The 20,793-nt window shown below is 44.5% G+C and overlaps 1 protein-coding gene across 15 annotated transcripts in view; it reads left to right on the top strand.

The window, feature by feature from the left end:
• LOC140464970 (catenin delta-2-like) overlaps positions 1–20,793 on the top strand; it is a 1,239,301-nt gene that overhangs the window by 1,041,674 nt on the left and 176,834 nt on the right. For all 15 annotated transcript variants that reach the window (XM_072560655.1, XM_072560657.1, XM_072560654.1 and 12 more), the window contains one exon: positions 17,538–17,751. In XM_072560655.1, coding sequence (XP_072416756.1) covers positions 17,538–17,751 — 214 coding nt within the window. The remainder of the gene's footprint in view (positions 1–17,537; positions 17,752–20,793) is intronic.

Genomic DNA, 20,793 nt, shown 5'->3' with positions numbered 1-20,793 from the left:
CTGAATGGCCCTGGCAGAACCCAATGTGACCCTCTGTGAGCAGATTGACGCTATGCATGTGCTAGCACTGTTGATTATCCTTTCTGTCACTGACTGATGATTGAGAGTAGGCTGATGGGGCGGAAACTGGTCAGGTTAGATTTGTCCTGCCTTTTACGTACAGGACGAGCCTGACAACATTGTGAAGCATTGTTGGAGCTTGTCCCAACTCATGGTAACGTGCTGCAAACCAAGATCTGCTGTGGTTGGAAAGTACAACCTGAAAATGGAGCGGCAACAATTTTGGGACCTGTGGGCTGTAGTTGGGAGGGCCGAGAGAAAGCTGACAACAGTCATTGGTGGTGCACCAGAGCTGGAACGAGCACTCTTGTTGACTTGGTTTTTCTGATCACATCTGACATGGGTAGGCATTGCTGTCCAAAAAGGGCAGCACAGTGGCTCAGTGATTAGCACTGCTGCCTCACAGCGCCAAGAACCTTGGGTTCAATTCCAGCCTTGGGCAACTGTCTCTGTGGAGTTTGCACATTCTCCCCGTGTCTGCGTGGGTTTCCTCCAGGTGCTCCGGTTTCCTCCCACAATCCAAAGATGTGCAGGTCAGGTGAATTGGCCATGCTAAATTACCCATAGAGTTAGATACATTAGTCAGGGGTAAATGTAGAGGAATGGGTCTGGGGGGATTACTCTTCGGAGGGTCGGTGTGGACTTGTTGGGCCAAAGGGCCTGTTTCCATACTGTAGGGAATCTAATCTAAAACTTGGATTATATCCCTTCTTTACATGCAGAACACACCTCTATTTCAGCTAATCAAACATTGTCACTAACTGGGCACATGTTAACCAAATTTTAGCTCCACACCTCTTTCATTTATTTTTCCCGTCTTCTATAAGCACCCAAGTACACACCATTTATTATGTTCTCTGTCATGTTCTCTGACTCATTCTCTATCATGGCAAATCTCCTTTCTAATTATTGGATTTTATAAGGAATGGGGGTGGGTGGGGGAGTGCCTATTATGGTCTCTGTTACTATGTTTCTTGCTATGCATAGTGGAATATGAGAAATCTGTAGCACTCTTCCCTTAATTTAACACCAATAAACTGGCATCATCATTTTTGGCTCCCAGCAAAACGTTTGCATATTAACTCTGGTTACATCCATCTTTAACCCTTACCTAATCCTTTGACCCCTGGATAATATTATCTTCTTTCTCCAGTGTGAACATTCACAATTTTTTTAACTGCTCCTTGTGGCCCAAGAGCTTAAAAATAATGGATTGGAACTTATGATAGTGCCTTAGGACAGCTTAAACTTCTTACAGGATTGCAGTGGCATAGTGGTAATGTTACTGGACTGGTAATCCTAATGTTGGGCTAAAGCATGGGTTCATATCTCATCAGGACAGCTGGTGGAGTTTAAATTCAATCTGAAATTGAAAACTAGTCTCAGTAATGGTGGCCATGAAACCACTATCAATTGTCATAAAAACATCTGGTTCACTGCTGCCTTTTGGGGCAGATTTCTGCCATCCATACTTGGTCTGGCCTACTTGGTCCACATCATTGCAGTTGAGTCTTAACTGCCCAATGAGATGCTTTAGCAAGCCTCTCAAATCAAGGGCAATTAGAAATGCACATTGCCTTGGCAGCAATGGCCACCCAGGGAAAAGTACCACAGATACATATGTAATCGTTGAATTTATGAGACAGAATGTTTAGGCAAAACGCAGGAGGTTAATTTTCCCACAGATAATACTTTAGTGGGATTGAAATCCATGCTGGGTTTCTGGAAGTAACAAACTGTGAATACAGGTACTCACACTGGTTGCTGGCCATGGTGCTGAATTTAGCAAGCAGCGTTGGTCCCTAACTACCTGCAAACATTTTTGATGTTTAAAGGAGTAAAGAGCAATTGTGAAAAAGGCTCATTGCGCTGTTCCCACCAGTACAAATCAGATGATGAGATAAGGGCACTTGGGCCAAAGTCAGGGGTCAGCTTACGCATACAATTTATGCAAACCTGTGGATTTGAGGATCAAAGGTCAGAGGTTGACTTTTATGGGAGATTCACAATTTCTTGAATGTGGAGAAAGTGAGGACTACAGATGCTGGAGATTAGAGTCAAGGGTGTGATGCTGGAAAAGCACAAAAGGTCAGACAGCATCTGAGGAGCAGGAGAATTGACGTCAGGAAGGGCTTTTGCCCTAAACGTTGACTCTCCTGCTGCGCGGACGCTGCCTGACCTGCTGTGCTTTTCCTGCACCACACTCTCAATTTCTTGAATATACATGGTGAATTAGAAAAAAAACTTCATAACCAACGAATTATTTCTGAAGTCTAGTCTCCTCTTGCTGTATAGGCAAAGACCACAGCCAATCTGAACTTCAAGGTTCCACAAACAATATTGAGATGAATTACTAGCTGACATCGACTAGTTGTCCCACCTTATCTTTGAAAAGTTCCTCATTTTTTTTGCCTAAACGGGTGCAAGGTTATAGTTTAACTCTCCTCTGAAGGATGGCACATCTGACATCAAAGTCCTCTCTCAGCACTGCACTGAAAACTGCACTTATGATTAAAGCCTTTGAGAGATCACCACAACCTGCTGATTCAGAGGCAGGAGTGCTACCAATGAATTAAGTGGACAGTTATCACGTGTGTGGGTTTATTATTAATATAACTAATCCCTTTGCTGCTATTCAGTTTGAAAATGCTGTTAGGAAATGATAGAGTGAATTAAACCATCCCAATGAGTAACAAAGCTTGAAAAAGTTGCTTATGGAGCACTCATTCCATCTCTGACCTTTGGTCTTTTGCAACATATCTTGCTGTAGAGTGTTTATGAATGGAGAATTTATCTTAACATGCCATAAGGCTGATACCATTTAGGATCAAGTAGGCTGATTCTTTCTCAGTCCACCCACCACTTTAAATGGCCCTCTGTAAAGGTTAAAATCAACTAGGCCAAAGCAAGGACTGCAGATGCTGCAGATTAGAGTCGAGAGTGTGGTGCTGGAAAAGCACAGCAGGTAAGGCAGCATCCCAGGAGCAGGACAGTTGACATTTTGGGCAAAACACCTTCAGAAATGAGGCTGGGAGCCTTGGGGGTGGAGAGAAAATTCAAGGGTGGTGGGGCCAAGGGGGAAGGTAGCCGAGAGTGCAATAGGTGGATGGAGGTGGGAGTAAAGAGGATAGGTCGGAGGGGTGGGTGGAGCAGATAGGTGGGAAGGAAGGTGGACAAGTTATGAGGGCTGGAAGGTTGGAACTGGGATAAGGTGGTGGGAGGGGAAATGCGGAAACTGGTGAAATCCACATTGATGCCATGAGGTTGAAGGGTCCCGAGGTGGAAGATGAGGCGTTCTTCCTCCAGGCGTAGGATGGTTAGGATGTGGTGATGGAGGAGGCCCAGGACCTGCATGTCCTTGGCAGAGTGAGAGGGGAAGCTTAAGTGTTCGGCCACGGAGTGGTTGGGCCGGTTGGTGCGGGTGTCCCAGAGATGTTTTCTGAAGTGCTCTGCGTAGGCGTCCTGTCTCCCCAGTGTAGAGGAGACCACATCGGGAGCAACAGATACAGTAAATGACATGTATTGAAGTGCAGGTGAAACTTTGATGGATGTGGAAGGCTCCTTTGGGGTCTTCGACAGAGGTGAGGAGGGAGGTGTGGGCGCAGGTTTTGCAATTCCTGTAGTGGCTGGGGAAGGTGCCGGGAGGGGAGGGTGGGTTGTTGGGGGGCGTGGACCTGACGAGGAGTGAATAGTTTTTACGGAAAGCGGATGGGGTGGCGAGGGAAACATATCTCAGGTCGTGGGGTCTGTTTGTAGGTTGCGGAAATGGCGGAGGATGATGCAATGTATATGGGGGTTGGTAGGTGTAAGGTGAGGACCGGGGAGGGATTCTGTCCTTGTTGCGGTTGGAGGGGTGGGGTTCGAGGGCGGAGGTATGGGAAGTGAATGAGATGCGCTGGAGGGCATCATCAACCATGTGAGAGGGGAAATTGCAGTCTTTGAAGAAGGAGGCCATCTGGTGTGTTCTGTGGTGGAACCAGTCCTCCTGGGAGCAGATGCCATGGAGGTGGAGGAATTGGGAATAAGGGATAGCATTCTTGCAGGAGGCAGGGTGGGAGGAGGTGTAGTCCAGGTAGCTGTGGGAGTTGGTGGGTTTGTAGAAAATGTCAGTGTTGAGTCGGTCACTGTTGATGGGAGTGGAGAGGTCCAGGAAGGGGAGGGAGAACTCTGTTGATTGCCTGCTCAGAACTGGTCCTCCTGTGACTTGTCTGGAATTTTAGACAAACCCACAAATCAAAGTCCCAGTACAGTGGTTGACGGAACCTTACATAAACAGCTACAGTTCAAGCCCTTCTACCATATGACTGCAGCTGAAAATCTCCCTCAGTGCAAACTATCCTATAATTTGACTGAAACTTAGAATCACCCACACAACTAGTTGTTACGGGTACTGATGTAGACTTGCATCTACAGATCTCTAGTTTCCACCCTTCTGACTGCAGTAACCAGGCTCTGTTCTCCTTTTATGATGATATCGGTATTCACAATATCATAAATAAATCTCTCTGCAGTCATCCTGCTGAATTTTCCAATATTTAACATCCATTTCATCTTTAGTTTAACCTACATCTTGGCTTAGATAAGACTGTACAGACATAATGTCTTTCCATAACAGAAAAGAATGCAATCTTTACCACGCGGTGGGGTCTCCAGGTTTGATCTATGTGAAAAAGCGGTGCAGTGTTTAAGGTAAGTAGGGTGGTTGGGGGAAATCAAGTCTGACGTGGAGGTTGGGTGTCAAATCAGAGGGTGTTGGGCCCAAACAACAGCAATGTTGGATTGGGAAAGCCCTGTTGGCGCTGGAAGGCAGGGATAGAGTCTCAACAGGACCAGACCAACAGGTTTTCAGGGCACTTCGGACTATGTTCAGCCGGCTGGGGAAGAGGGTTAGGGTTCAGAGTAGGGGAAGGCAGGGAGCATAGCCAGCAGCAAGGGGATGGATGTCAGGTCAAATATGATGGTCAGTGGTGGTGGTAGAGGGAGGGCTGCAAGGGGTCTGGGAGAGGTGTAGTTGTCGTTATGTAAGTTACAAATTGGAGCCGTTTAAGACTTACTCAAGAGTTAGACGATAAACTTAATAGTCTGAGTTTTCCTTCATATGTTCATCAGAGCATATCAAATGCTAAGATTTAAATGGAAAATTTCAGATGGTTCCAAATGGAGGAAAACTGCCCAATGGAAACTTTTCTTTTTGTTACAATGGGGCTACCATGGCATTCCCATGTGTCACTCCCATCTCTGTAGAATAACGACTGTCAGGCTATCAGAAAATCTGGGCCAATGTTCCAGTCTTTTAATGAGCCAGAGTTCAGCTGTTTGTCACTTCCACAAGATCAAATTTAATCCTTTTATTTCCATATAGTTCACCTCTGTATGTTATGCTGAGGTTTGGCTCATTGTGTGTCGTATTTTAAGGTCATATCCATTGGTTGGAAGTTTTTAGATGTCATGATTTTACAGTTTGGGGAAGTGATGTCCTTCACCTACCAATATCAGCACCACAAAATGGCTGAGATTTTACTCTCAGTGCTGTAAGAGTACCATCATACCTTTCTGACTTGGATGTATTATCATCTTAAACATCAACAGGCTAAGATAATGGGCCAATACTATGGGAACCTCAGGGACTGCAATAGTTCAAGAAGAGGGTCTCCTTCTCCATAGCAACTTGGCATAGGTGATTTAAATGCTACCTACGCAAACAATCCTGTATCCAAGAATGGATTTTAGGAGGAAATAGTAGGAAAAAGTGGATCAGTACAACTAGTCTGTTCACAACTCACTCATCAGGGCTATCTCATTTGAAGTCAAAAAGTGTGGTGCTGGAAAAGCACAGCAGGTCAGGCAGCATCTAAGGAGCAGGAGAATCAATGTTTCAGGCATAAGCTCATCATCAACAATGCAACTCCCCAATATACTAGAACGTCAGCCTTGATTATGTCCTCAAGTCACCAGAATGAGCTTGAATTTATTCCCATCTGACGTGGAAATGAGAGTTCTCCCTGTTGAGGTACAGCTGACACTACATACAGCCTGGATTTTCAGGGAAAAATGTTGGGAGTGGAGTTGGGGTGTGTCTCGGGCTGGCAGAGTGACTGTGCTGTGACAGGTACAGACAACTCCTTCCCTTCAACCATTCCTGGTGAAGAGCTTATGGCCCAGGGAGAATTTGATGTTTTGGGCAGAAGCTCTTCACCAAGAACGGTTTAAAGGAAGACGTTGTCTGTACACCCCAATAAATCCATATACACCACATCAATTGCTTTACACTCAGCTACCTGTTTGGTCACCATCTCAAAGAACTCAATAAGGTTTGCGAGGCATGACCTAGCCTTCACAAAACTGTATTGACTAGTCCTAATCAAGTTATTCCTCTCTAAATAATTATAAATCCTACATTACTGGTCTGTAATTACCAGGGTTGTCTCTACTCCCCTTCTTGAACAAGGGGACAACATTTGCTATCCCCCAGTCTTCTGGCACTATTCCTGTAAGCAATGATGACATAAAGAGCAAAGCCAAAGGCTCTGCAATCTCCTCCCTAGCTTCCCAGGGAATCCTGGGATAAATCCCATCCAGCCCAGGGGATATATATATATTTACACTTTACAGAATTGCAAACACCTCCTTCTTGTGGACCTCAATCCTGTGTAGTCTAGAAGCCTATATCTTAGTATTGTCCTTGACAACATTGTTTTTTTCTAGTGTAAGTACTGATGAAAAATATTCATTTAGCGCTTCCCCTATCTCCTCTGACTTCATGCACAACTTGCTACTATAATCTTTGATTGGCCCTAATCTTTCTCTAGTCGTTCTTTTATTCCTGATATATCTGTAGAAAGCTTTAGGCTTTTCCTTGATCCTATCTGCCAATGACTTCTCATGTCCCCTCCTGGATCGTCTTAGCTCCTCTCTTTAGGTCTTTCCTGGCTAAATTGGAACTCTCAAACGCCCTGAGTCTCCATTTCTTATCCTAACATAAGCCTCCAGGGTGGAGAGATAAATGGGAGGGGGGGGGGGTGGGGCTGGGGAGAAGCTAGATAAGAATGATCTTTGTAGAGAGAGGAGGAGAACATCTTCAAGGTAGGCATCGTTGCAAGAAGATTCGCAGTAAGGTTAAAATCAACTAGGCAAAAGTGAGGAGCTTTTGGTGTTCTAAATAGTTGGGATCATACAATAACAAAAAATAACTTGTTTTCCTTTAGCACCTTTTATATCCTCCGGATGTCCCAAACTACTTTGCAACTGGTGAAGTACTTTTAAATTGTAGTCATGGTTTTTAACATATGACCATCTGTGTCTCTTGGTTTAAATTAAGATAAATGTTGGTGTACACACCAGGGAGACCTCTCCTAGTCATCTTCAAAATAGTAGAATGAAATCTTTTTGTGTTCATCTGACCTCTGTTTAATCTCTCATACAAAATTCCAACTGTAATGTAATGTGATGTTCTCGACTGTCAGCCTAGATTTTGGGCTCATGTTGCTGGATGCACTCCTGAATCTGCCTGACTCAGAGGCAGTTTAGCCTTAATTACCTTTGAATAATCTGATTTTTAGGTTTGTTTATCAGCGGATTTTGAAAATGAAGCCACTTCTATAACATTTTCACACTTACAGAGACAGGGAGGGGAGACACCCCAGAAGTTCTCTGGTCAAGTCCTTTTCATAGATATGTCAGAATCCAGATATTCCAGATATGGGAAATGCCTCTGATGTGCCCTTTTGTTTACAAAACAATTGTCGTACTGCAGCAACGGGCCATAGCTAGAAGTGTTATGGAATGAAGAGTTAATCTCCCAGGAGGAAAGATTGCAGGTGCATTACATCTACCAAATTTCTTCTACTTTCTTTGATCACTTTTATTCTATGAGTTCTATCAAAGAAGGATTTTAAAAAAGGTTGTTGGGATGGTTCCTCAAAGATCTGCTAGTGCAATGCTGTTTCCAATTCTTAAAGGAGCCTTGCTGCAGAGAGAATTCCAACAGTATTCCACCAAATGAGGCCCAAAACTGTATGATTCACCTTTTTTTATTTAGTCCTGTGGATTCCCTAATTCAGCCAATGAGTGTCCAAGACTTATAGTCCTTCGGGTTTTAGATAAGCTAATTGAGATGTGCAGAGTAGGGAGTTGGATAAATATATCCATTACCAGCCCATCTCTAACTTTTTCCACTAAAGCTTTTCTTTTACCAAATGTACAGGAATATTAATAACAGCTTACGTTCTCAATCATACATTTACTGTGAAGAAATATCACAGGCTGTTGCCGCCCTCTTCCCAACTAGTTCTCACTGTGGTGAAACATGCTGACTAACAGCACTAGGGTCCTGGGTTTGATTCCACCCTCAGGCGACTGTATGTGTGGAGTTTGCATAGTCTCCCGGTGTCTGTGTGGGTTTCCTCCAGGTGCTCCAGTTTTGTCTCACAGTCGAAAAAATGTGCAGGCTAGGTCGATTGGCCATGCTAAATTGCTCCTGGTGTCCAGGGTTGTGCAGGTTTGGTGGGTTAGCCATGGGGAATGCAGGCTAACAGGGATAGTGTCCAGGTGGGATGTTCTTCGGAGAGTCATGTGGACCTGAACAGCCTGCTTCCACACAGTAGTGACCCTATGGCTTGTGGTGGGGTGGAGCAAAGCTAGGGCTGTGTTTGGTCATTGAATCAACTTTTATTTGTTATACCAGTGATTGAAATGCCGGTCAATGATACCAAAGGCGTAATCATAGTCCGAAACAGAAGTGAGTGCCCAGTAGAAAAAGTTTATTGTGATGGTCTGGAGGGGTGAGCTATGATGGGTGAGGGATCGTCTCAGGAAATAACAGTTTACAAATGTTATCCTGTGTTTTTCCACCGCAATCAACGCCAAAGTCCTTTTTATGTTTTTATCCCCATTCCAAGTGATGGCTTTCCCATGCGACTGCTGCCCTTGTCTTTCTAGCCAATATAGATCACACTTTGGACTGAGCTTTTGGAAGAGCTTGGTCCTAGTGCTTCTTGTAGATTGTACTCACTGTTGCCTTTGTGTTTCAGTGGCGGAGCGAGTGAATTTGAAGATACTGGATGGGGTGCTGATCAAGTAGCCTATGTTGTCCTGAATTGCATCATGCTTCATTCGTGTTGTTGGAGCTGCACTCATCCAAGCAAATTAAGAGTATCACATCATACCCCTTATTTGTGCCTTGTAAATCATGCACAAACACTGGGGAGATGGAAAGTGAATTACATGCCCCAACAGAATTCCATGCCCCAACGTGCTGTTTTAGCTACAGTGATTCGATGGCTCATCCAGATCAGTTTCTGGTTATTGGTAACTGGCAGAGTGTCGTTGTGGAGGATTCAGTAATGGTAAAATCATTGAGTGTTAAAGTGACATGGTTAGCTTCACTTTTGTTGGAAATGGTCATTGCCAGGCACTTGTGTGGCATGAATGTTATTTGCCACATTTGAACGTTGCTTGGCACTGAGGTTTGATCCAGGTCTTGCTACACATGCACATAGACTGCTTTCTTATTAGAGATTACAAAATGGCGCTGAACATTGTGCAATCATCGGCAAATTTCCCTAGTTCTGACTTATATAATAGAGGGAAAGGCATTGATGAAGCAGCTGAAAATGGCTAATCTAAGACAGGGATTAGCTTTCTGCTAGTTGGAGTCATATGTAGGAGGCAACAGACCATTCTGGAGACTCTTTTGGTCACAGAAATGCCTACCTTTTGTGGTCCCAGGAACTTCTTGACTCCTACTCTCCTGCACTTTGACCCTACCTACTGTACAACAGAGCTGCTGTCACCACTCTGATTGCTGCTGTCTCCATCCTCTGATCAATTAAACCCCCCCTCCAACAGTATCCAAGTGGTATATTTGTTAGGGAGGGGGATAACTATAGGGGACTCCTGCACTATCTGCCTGCCCCCTTGTAGCAGACATCCACCCATCTATCTGAACCTTGGTTGTGACCATGTCTCCAAACATCTGTCTGTGATGCTTTATGCCTTCTGTATATCAATAAGTGTGTCCAACTGTCGCTCTAAACAATCCATGCAGGTCAAGGATGATCCTGTGTGTGTTCAGGACATTATCAAAAGCGAGGGCAAGCAGCCAGAGGTCATGATACACATTGGTACTAATGTCATAGGCAGGAAGAGTGACAAAGTCCTGCAGAGGGAGTTCAGGAAGTCAGATAGTAAGTTGAAAAGCAGAACATCGAGAGTTGTCACCTTGAGGTTGCTTCTGGTACCACATGCCAATGAGGCTAGGAATAGAAAGATAGTACAGTAATGTACATGACTAAAGAGCTGGTGTAGAGAGGGAGGACTTCAGATATGTGGATCATTCAATGCCTTCCAGGGCATTTGGGACCTGGACATAAAAGATGGGTTTTACCTAAACTGGAAAAGCACTAGCAGGGAGGTTTGTTCGAGTCACTCAGGAGGATTTAACCTAGTGTGGCAGGGAGATGGGAACCAGACCAGTCAGTCAGCAAGTGAAGTGACTAAGGTGGAGTTAGAGTCTAAGGCTGTTAAGGCTAAGAGGAAGAACAGACAGGGAGAGGTGGCTGAACTGAGGTTGGCGTTCTGAAGAGTATTTCTTTAAACATGAAGAATAAGGCAGATGAACTTAGAGCTTGGATTTGCACATATAATTATGACCTTGTAGCAATTACAGAGATGTTGTTGAGAGAGAGAGAGGCAATACTGGCAGCCTACCGTTCCAGGATTTAGATGTCAGACATGATAGAGAGGGATGTAAAAGAGGTGGGGGAATTGTGTTACTGATTAGGGAGAACATCACAGTTGTACAGAGCGAGGACTTTTTGGAGGGCTCATCCAATAAGGCCATATAGGTAGAGCTCAGGAGTAACAAGGGTAAAGTCACTTTGATAGATATATGCTACAGGCTCCCAACTGCCAGGAGGAGTTAAAGGAACAGATATGTGGACAGATTATGGCAAAATATGAAAACAACAGGGTTGTTGTGGTGGGAGGTTTTAATTTCCCCTACATTTACTGGGACTGCCTTAGTGCCAGAGGCTTAAATGGGAGGCAGGGATGGAATTTGTAGGTGTATCCAGGAGGGTCTCTTGAAGCAATATGTAAACTGTCTAACAAGAAGGGGGCCATATTAAACTTGTTATGGGGGAATAAACCCAGCCAGGTGATTGAGATTTCAGTGGGGGAGCATTCTAGGAACAGTAATCATAACTCCATGAGTTTTAAGATTGTTATGGATAAGAATAAGAGTAGTCCTCAGGTGAAAGTACTAAATTGGTGGGAAGGCTGACTACAACAATCTCAGGTAAGTAGGTAGGAGGGTGGCTGTTTGAGGGTGAATATCTATCATGTGATAATATTTTAAAGGCCAGTTGATTAAAATTCAGGACCAGCATATTCCTGTGAAAATGAAAGATAAAGATGGCAAGATTTGGGAATCTTGGATGACAAGAGAAATTGTGAGCTTACTCAAAAAAAAACGAGGCATATGTACAGTTTAGGAAAATTAAGACAGAGGAAGAATATGGAAGTAAGAAAAAACTTGAACAAGGAATTAGGAGGGCTTAAAGGGATCATGAAATGTCCTTGGGAAACAAGATTAAGGCAAATCCCAAGGCATTTTATACATTTATAAGGAGTAGGAGGGTTACTGGGGAAAAGCTAGGTTCACTCAAGGATAAAAGAAGGAATTTATGTGTGGAGCTGGAGGAAGTGGGCGAGGTCCTTACCAATATTCACAAAGGAGAAGGATATAGTAATTTTAGAGAGGGGTATGTTATTATTCTAGGGTATTTTGATCTAAAAAAGGAAGTGTTAGGTTTTTGAAAAACATTAAGTTAGACAAGTCCCCAGGAACCGATGGGATCTATTCCAGAATGGTATGGTCCTGGCGAGTTTTCACCATCCCCCCAGACCTCCCCCTCACTGAGGACGAACGATGAGTCCTCAGCAAAGGACTCACCTTCATCCCCCTCCGTCCACGCATCAATGAATTTAATACACGCCGTGACGTCGAACAATTCTTCCGTCGCCTCCGCCTCCGAGCTTACTTTCACAATCAGGACTCCCGCCCACCTTCCGAGGACCCCTTCACCCACCTCCAACACACTGCATCCACCTGGACACCCCGCGCTGGCCTATTACCTGCCCTCGACCTCTTCATTTCCAACTGCCGCCGGGACATTAACCGCTTCAACCTGTCGACCCCCCTCCCCCACTCCAACCTCTCACCCTCACAACACGCAGCCCACCAATCCCTCTGCTCCAATCCCAACCTCACCATCAAGCCAGCGGATAAAGGGGGCGCAGTGTTAGTCTGGCACACTGACCTCTACACCGCTGAAGCCAAACGCCAACTCGAGGACACCTCTTCCTACTGCTCCCTCGACCATGACCCCACCCCCCATCACCAAACCATCATCTCCCAGACCATACAGAACCTCATCACCTCAGGAGATCTCCCATCCACAGCTTCCAACCTCATAGTCCGGGAACCCCGCACTGCCCGGTTCTACATCCTTCCTAAGATCCACAAGCCTGACCACCCTGGCTGACCCATTGTCTCAGCATGTTCTTGCCCCACTGAACTCATCTCTACCTACCTCGACACTACTATCCCCCCAGTCCAGGAACTCCCCACATACGTTCGAGACACTACCCACGCCCTCCACCTCCTCCAAGACTTCCGTTTCCCTGGCCCCCAACGCCTCATCTTCACCATGGATATCCAATCCCTCTACACCTCCATCCGCCACGACCAGGGTCTCCAAGCCCTCCGTTTTTTTCCTCTCCAGACGTCCCCAACAGTACCCTTCCACCGACACTCTCATTCGTTTGGCTGAACTGGTCCTCACCCATAACAATTTCTCCTTTGAATCCTCCCACTTCCTCCAAACCAAAGGGGTAGCCATGGGCACACGTATGGGCCCCAGCTATGCCTGTCTCTTTGTTGGCTACGTAGAGCAGTTGATCTTCCGTAATTACACCGGCACCACTCCCCACCTCTTCCTCCGCTACATTGATGACTGCATTGGCGCCACCTCGTGCTCCCGCGAGGAGGTTGAGCAATTCATCAACTTTACCAACACATTCCACCCTGACCTTAAATTTACCTGGACTTTCTCTGACACCTCCCTCCCCTTCCTGGACCTCTCCATCTCCATTAATGACGACCGACTTGACACTAACATTTTTTACAAACCCACCGACTCCCACAGCTACCTGGATTACACCTCTTCCCACCCTACTTCTTGCAAAAATGCCATCCCGTATTCCCAATTTCTCCGCCTCCGCCAGATCTGTTCCCAGGAGGACCAGTTCCACCACAGAACACACCAGATGGCCTCCTTCTTTAGAGACCGCAATTTCCCTTCCCACGTGGTTAAAGATGCCCTCCAACGTATCTCGTCCACATCCCACACCTCCGCCCTCAGACCCCACCCCTCCAACCGTAACAAGGACAGAACGCCCCTGGTGCTCACCTTCCACCCTACAAACCTTCGCATAAACCAAATCATCCGCCGACATTTCCGCCACCTCCAAACAGACCCCACTACCAGGGATATATTTCCCTCCCCACCCCTTTCCACCTTCCGCAAAGACCGTTCCCTCCGTGACTACCTGGTCAGGTCCACGCCCCCAAACAACCCACCCTCCAATCCTGGCACTTTCCCCTGCCACCGCAGGAACTGTAAAACCTACGCCCACACCTCCTCCCTCACCTCTATCCAAGGCCCTAAAGGAGCCTTCCACATCCATCAAAGTTTTACTTGCACATCCAATAATATCATTTATTGTATCCGTTGCTCCCAATGCGGTCTCCTCTACATTGGGGAGACTGGGCGCCTCCTAGCAGAGCGCTTTAGGGAACATCTCCGGGACACCCGCACCAATCAACCAAACCGCCCCGTGGCCCAACATTTCAACTCCCCCTCCCACTCTGCCGAGGACATGGAGATCCTGGGCCTCCTTCACCGCCGCTCCCTCACCACCAGACGCCTGGAGGAAGAACGCCTCATCTTCCACCTCGGAACACTTCAACCCCAGGGCAAGAATGTAGACTTCAACAGTTTCCTCATTTCCCCTTCCCCCACCTCACCCTAGTTCTAAACTTCCAGCTCAGTAACTGTCCCCTTGACTTGCCCGGACTTGTCCTACCTGCCTATCTTCTTTTCCACCTATCCACTCCGCCCTCTCCTCCTTGACCTATCACCTTCATCCCCTCCCCCACTCACCCATTGTACTCTATGCTACTTTCTCCCCACCCCCACCCTCCTCTAGCTTATCTCTCCACACTTCAGGCTCACTGCCTTTATTCCTGATGAAGGGCTTTTGCCCGAAACGTCGATTTCGAAGCTACTTGGATGCTGCCTGAACTGCTGTGCTCTTCCAGCACCACTAATCCAGAATCTTTTCCAGAATACTGAGGCAGGCAAAGGAGAAATTTATATCTTCTCTTTAAGTATTCTGTTTAGTCACAGGAGAAGACCCAGAGGACTGGAGAATAGCCAATGTTGTTCAATTGTTGAAGAAGGGCAACAGGGATAATCTGGGAAATAACAGGCAAGTGAACCTGACATCTGTAATAGGGATAGTTATTGGAGAAGATTCTTAGGGACAGGATTTTCTCACATTTGGAAAAATATGGACTTTTTAGCTATAGTCAGAATGGTTTGTTGATAGAGTTTGTTGAGGAAGTGACAAAGATGATTGATGAGAGCAGTGTGGTAGATGTTGTCTTTATGGACTTTAGCAAGGTCTCTGATGGAAGGCTGATAAAGAAGGTGAAGTCACTTAGGATCTGCAGTGAGCTGGTAAGGTGGATATCGATCTGCTTACTTATAGAAGACAGAGAATAGCAGTGGAAGGAAGTTTTTCTAACTGGTGATCTGTGATCAATGCTGGGACCCCTATTGTTTGTAAAATACATAAATGATTTGGAGGAGAGTATTGTTGGTCTGACTAATAATTTTGTGGATGACAAAAAGATTGGGAGCTGTGGATAGTGAGGAGGATTGCCAGAGGATACAGCATAGATTGGCTAGAGACTTGGGCAGAGAAATGGCAGATGTAATTTAACCCAAACAAATGTGAGGTGATGTGTTTTGGAAGGTCGAATGCAGGAGGGGAGTATACAGTAAATAGCAGAAACCTTAGCAGCATTAGCATACAGACAGATCTAGGCATATAGGTTCACAACACATGTGGAAAATGTTGGTCAAGAGGCAGTTGGCATACTTACCTTCATCAGTTGGCAAAAATTGGCAAGTGATTTGGAGCTGTATAGAATTTTAGTTATGCCACATTTAGAATATTGTGTACAATTCTGGTCACCACACTACCAACGGGATCATAGATTACCGACAGCATGGAAGCTGGCCATTCAGCCTATCGAGTCCACACTGAGTCCAATCCAGACCCACCTCCCTCCCTATCCCTGCAAACCTGCATTTCCCATCTTGCACCACCTTGCCTGCTTATCCCTGAATACTATGGGCTATTTAGCATGGCCAACCTACCTAACCTGTGCAGCTTCAGATTATGGGAGGAAACTAGAGCACCCGGAGGAAAGCTGCGCAGACACGGGGAGAATTTGTAAACACCACACAGACGGTCGCCAAGGGTGGAATCAAGTCTGGTCCCTGGTGCTATAAGGCAGCAGTGCTAACCACTGAGCCACCGTGCCACCTCTATTGGTAAGGAGGACTTTGCAGTGTTGATAGGACTGTTTGCCATTGTCATTTCTGGTGCTATTTGGTCATTCTTTAGGGTTTGCAGTAGTCTGATATAATGGAGTGGCTTGCTGGGCAGTTAAGAACCAATCACAGGGGTCTGGAGTCGCATGTAGGTTAGATCAGGTAAGAATGCCAGATTTCCATCCCTAAAGTCCATCAATGAATCAAATGGGATTTACAATGAGTCACTATTAGGTCATCTTTTAATTCCAGATTTTATTGAATTCTAATTTTACCATATGTCATGGTGGAATTTGAACCTTTGTCCCCAGAATATTAGCCTGGATTCCATAGTACTAATCTGGTAACATTGCCACGATGGCACCTCCTTCCATCTGTAAGTCAAATGACACACTTACGCTGAAGGCAGGAGTTCAAAGTGCACTGTTGGCTAGTAGAACGTCCCAGAAAGAAGGAAAGCAGAATTAATCACTTGGGCTGTGCTTTACCTATTGAACTCTGAGATGGGATGCTAATATGCTTGAATGAGGACAAGTGTCTTTAGTCATAAAATTATGACTGAAGCCAGTAATACTGGTGGGAAAAATATACTGAACAACTGAGAGTTGAGAACAATCATTAATTGTGGGAAATTGGATTTTTTTAAAACAAATCTTTCCTCTCAGAATATAGGAGGATGAAATCACAAGAGTTTCAAAGGCTTGTGACAGTGACACCTCCTCACTGGTGCTATTTTCCTTGTATAAACACAGTAAGATCCACATACTTGATGATACTTTCTTCTTATATGGCCTAGTCTATCGTAGACTAAAAGCAAATATTGTGTATAATGTTCTACATCATCAAGTTCTGCCTTGAGACATCATATATGTGACAGCAGATTATGGGTAGAACAACCCATTAATACAACTTCATGATATTGCAATAGAAGTCCAGGCTCTTTTGTGCAATAGACCCTATAGTATGCAATGTGGTCATAAAGTGAGAGGCACCTGTATATGTTTGGATACCTTGCCTTTTTTAATATTTGAGACAAATGAATTAAGTCAAAGAATCTGTTTTCCAAGGTTTGTGTAAAGGTTTGTAGCTTGGGTGCCAGTTCCAGTTGTTGTGGGTATGTTTGCCAAGATGGGGATTTGGTGCAGATGTTTTGTCCCCTTTCTAGGGACATCCTCAGTGCTGTAGAGCCTCCTGTGAAGTGCTGTTGTACTGTGTCAGTTGGGTCCCAATACCCATCATGTACAGGACAAACATGGTGTACAAGACTTCATGCAGAGTCTGCACGGAACACTACATAGGACAAACAGGCAGACAACTAGCCATCTGCATTCATGAACATCAACTAACCACTAAACACCACAGCCAGATATCCTAAGCATCGATACACACAGACAATAAGGACCACAAATTTGACTGGACAACGCAACAATAATAGGACAATGCAGACAGAGGATAGCCAGAGAGTTCCTAGCAGCTTGGCACTCATCCACAGGCCACATCAACAAACACATTGACCTAGACGCTATGTACTGACCACTGCAACGAGCAACTGGAACCAGCGGAACAAAATGAAACAAATTCCAACCGGCACAGTACTTCACAGGAGGCTCACTTCACAGGAGGCTCCACAGCACAGAGGATGTCACTTAGAATGGAGACGAAATGTGTGAAAATCAAATTCCCAGTTCAGCGATCGTACCTAAAACAATCTGTTATCCTTTAGGCATTTGCTTATTACTGTGGTTCATTTAATGGATTAATTATTCACTCTTTTACATTCTAATCTTGTAGATAAGAAGACAAGGTGGAATCCAGTTGCTGGTTGATCTGTTGGACCATCGAATGCAAGAAGTGCATCGCAGTGCCTGTGGAGCCCTTAGAAACCTGGTATATGGGAAGGCAAATGACGACAACAAAATTGCTTTGAAAAACTGTGGTGGAATTCCAGCACTGGTACGACTGCTTCGGAAGACCCCTGACGTGGAGATCAGGGAGCTAGTTACAGGTATGACTCTATCTTTTCTGCACTTCCTAGCTGCAGTATTTTTGAATCCTTGTTTCCATTGTTTGAATGAGTTGAGTTACCACATCAAGATCAAGATAAAACCAACTTGGATTTTCCATGGATTTTCCATTACAGTTGCTTCTCCCCTTTTAGATTGGACTTTAGTAATCCATCATGTGATGGATACCTTTGAGATTAATGCTGGGGTTATAACAAATGGAATCATTGTCTGAATCACCAGTGGGAACAATGAGAGTAGTCTCCTTGGTCAGACCCCATCTGTTAAATTCTGAGCATATCAGGAAGAATGTTGTGCCGCTGGGTAAGGCAAGGGCTCAAAATTCACCAGAATGATACAAGAGTTGAAAGGATTTATTCGCTAGGACATTTTTACATGATGCTTTTCTTGCATATAAGAAACTTGGAAAGCTTAAAGGGTGATTTGAGTGTAAATTAATGAAGTAAGATAAACATACATAAATAGGGTAGATACACATGGTCTATTTGTGAGGATGGTACAAAAGAAGCCAGCATGACCTCAACGTTAGAGCTAGGCCATTCTGAAATAAAATTAGGAAGCACTTCTGAGCAGTGGAAATCTAGAATTCTTTCTCCCAAACAGCTGCTGCCATTAGACACTTGGATCTTTCGAGGTTGACATTGATAGACTTTTAAGAAGAAAAACAGCAGATCGGGCAGCAACTGCAAAGACAGAAACAGGGTTAACATTATGTATCAAACTGAGACATTAACTCAGCAAACTGAGACATTCACTCTTGTTTTTCACCACAGATACTGCCTGATCTGTCAACTATTTCCAACGTTTTTCAGTTTATATTGCAGATTTCAACTATTTTGTATTTCTATTAATAGATTTTTGTTGAGGCTAAGGGTTTCTAGGGGATGGTGAGTTTAAAGTACAAATCACCTCTGATCAAATTGAATGATAGAGCAGGCTGCAAGTGTTGATTGTTTACCCCTGTTCCAATGATTTCAATTTAAGGTAATCACAAAAGTAATTGAAATGGAAGTAGACAAATATGACTTTACACCAATAATGTCAGCAATGTGGAATTTTGTAGCATCAACTATTGAAACAAACACATAAAACATTGAAAGGGAATGTTAAAAAGTGAGGTTTTGGTTAGCGTCAGATTTAAATCATATGAAGGAAAGTACATTAATATACTTCTTTTGATGAGCTGAAAGCAAAAGTGCCAACCAGATTTAACAATTTTTTGATCGTGTTTCTAACAAAAGATAAGATTGTGTGAGAATTCATCCTTTGGCAATGGTAACCATTTCATCAATATTAGTAGTGTCAGATTTGCTAGACCACATTATGATGAAAACTGGAGGAAATGCAATAAGAGGTGAAACATAAGGCTTCAGCATGAAATACCTCCATGAGTAATATCTAGTTATTTGCTGGCAAGGGATAGTTTTGTGCTTCAGTCTGCACTTCATGCAAACTGCTATGCTATCTATAGCACCTTTAATCTGTTAGGCAAGTATAATTAGACACTATCAAACCTCCAGGGAAGGTGCCGTGCAACTGTGATTTGTGTTCATTGACGAGGTATCCCACAGAGTGACAGACTTAATAATATGACCATGCTAGTCATGATATATTTACTCATTTCTTTCTTTTGCTGTCAAAGCATGTAGCCTCAGGGAGCTGTTTGTGCAGTTTTGATGAATAAGATAACAACATAGCCAGAATGTGTATCAGTCTGTGTTAACTTGACAGAAGTTTATAATTCCCCACAGTTAATGACAATCAGTGCTCATTATTGTGAAACTAGAACATGTTGACCTTTTCTTTGGCATCACAAGTACTTTATGCCTCACATTACTGTTTTGCATCACTTTACATTTGTTATGAGATCACCGGGATGAGGGTGTTGCCTAATTGGCTTCAGTACCATCCTTCGAGGACATTTGCATCTCTTCAAGCACTTTCAAAATGGGTCTTTGTTGTTTTTGTTTTGTGTGTTGCCAGCACCTAGTGCCATCCCTAATGGCGCTGGAGAAGATAGTGGTCAGCTGCCTGTTGAACTGCTACAGTCCATGGGTTGTAAGGATACCCACAGTGCTACTAGGAGGAGAACTACAGGACTTTGACCAAGCAACATTGAAGAATCGGTGATATAGTTTGAAGACAGGCTGACATGTGATATGGAAGGAACTCATAAGTATTGGTGTTCCTATATATTTGCTGCCCATGTCTTTCCAGGTAGTAGATTTGAGGTTTGGAAGCTGCTGTCAAAGGCACCTCAGTGAATCACTGTAGTCATCTTATTGATGATACATACAGCTGCTACTGCATACATCAGTGGAGAAGGGAATAAATGAAAAGGTGGTGGATGGGCTACTAATCAAGTGGGCTGCTCTGTCATGATGGTGTCAAGCTTCTTGAGTTTTGTAAGAGTTGCACTCTGCTAGGCAAGTAACTCACCTCCCAATTCTCCGAAGCCTGACCACCATTTACAAGGCAGATGTCAGGAGTGTATTGGAATACTCTCCACTTGCCTGGATGCGTGCAGCTCCAAGAACTCTCAAGAAGCTTGACACTATCCAGGCCAAAGCAACCCCCAACTGCAAACATGCACTCCCTCCACCACCAATTCCCTGCAGCACATTGTGTACTGTCTACAAGGTGAACTGCAGAAATTCAAGGTTCCTGAGACAGCACCTTCCAAACCTGTGCCCAATTACAATGAGAAGGCCAAGAGCAGCAAATGCATGGGAGTACCAACTCCTTCAAGTTCCCTCCAACCCACTCACCATCCTGACTTGGAAATATAATGCTATTCCTTCACTGGGTTAAAGTCCTGGCATTCTCTCCCTGAGGGCATACCTCCAGCATATGGACTCCAGCACTTCAATAAGAAAGCTCACATCCCTGTTCTCAAGGGCAACTGGGGATGGGCAATAAAAGCTAGCCTTGCCAGAGACACTCACATGCCACAAGTGAACAAAAAGAAGTGGGGTGTATCCCACTACACTCTTGACTTAGACTTTGTACAGGTAGATAGTTTG

Source organism: Chiloscyllium punctatum, chromosome 41, assembly GCF_047496795.1.
Source record: "Chiloscyllium punctatum isolate Juve2018m chromosome 41, sChiPun1.3, whole genome shotgun sequence".
NCBI lineage: Eukaryota > Metazoa > Chordata > Chondrichthyes > Orectolobiformes > Hemiscylliidae > Chiloscyllium > Chiloscyllium punctatum.
The sequence above is the reverse complement of the archived record's forward strand: the minus strand, read 5'-3'. Positions and strand labels throughout refer to the sequence as shown.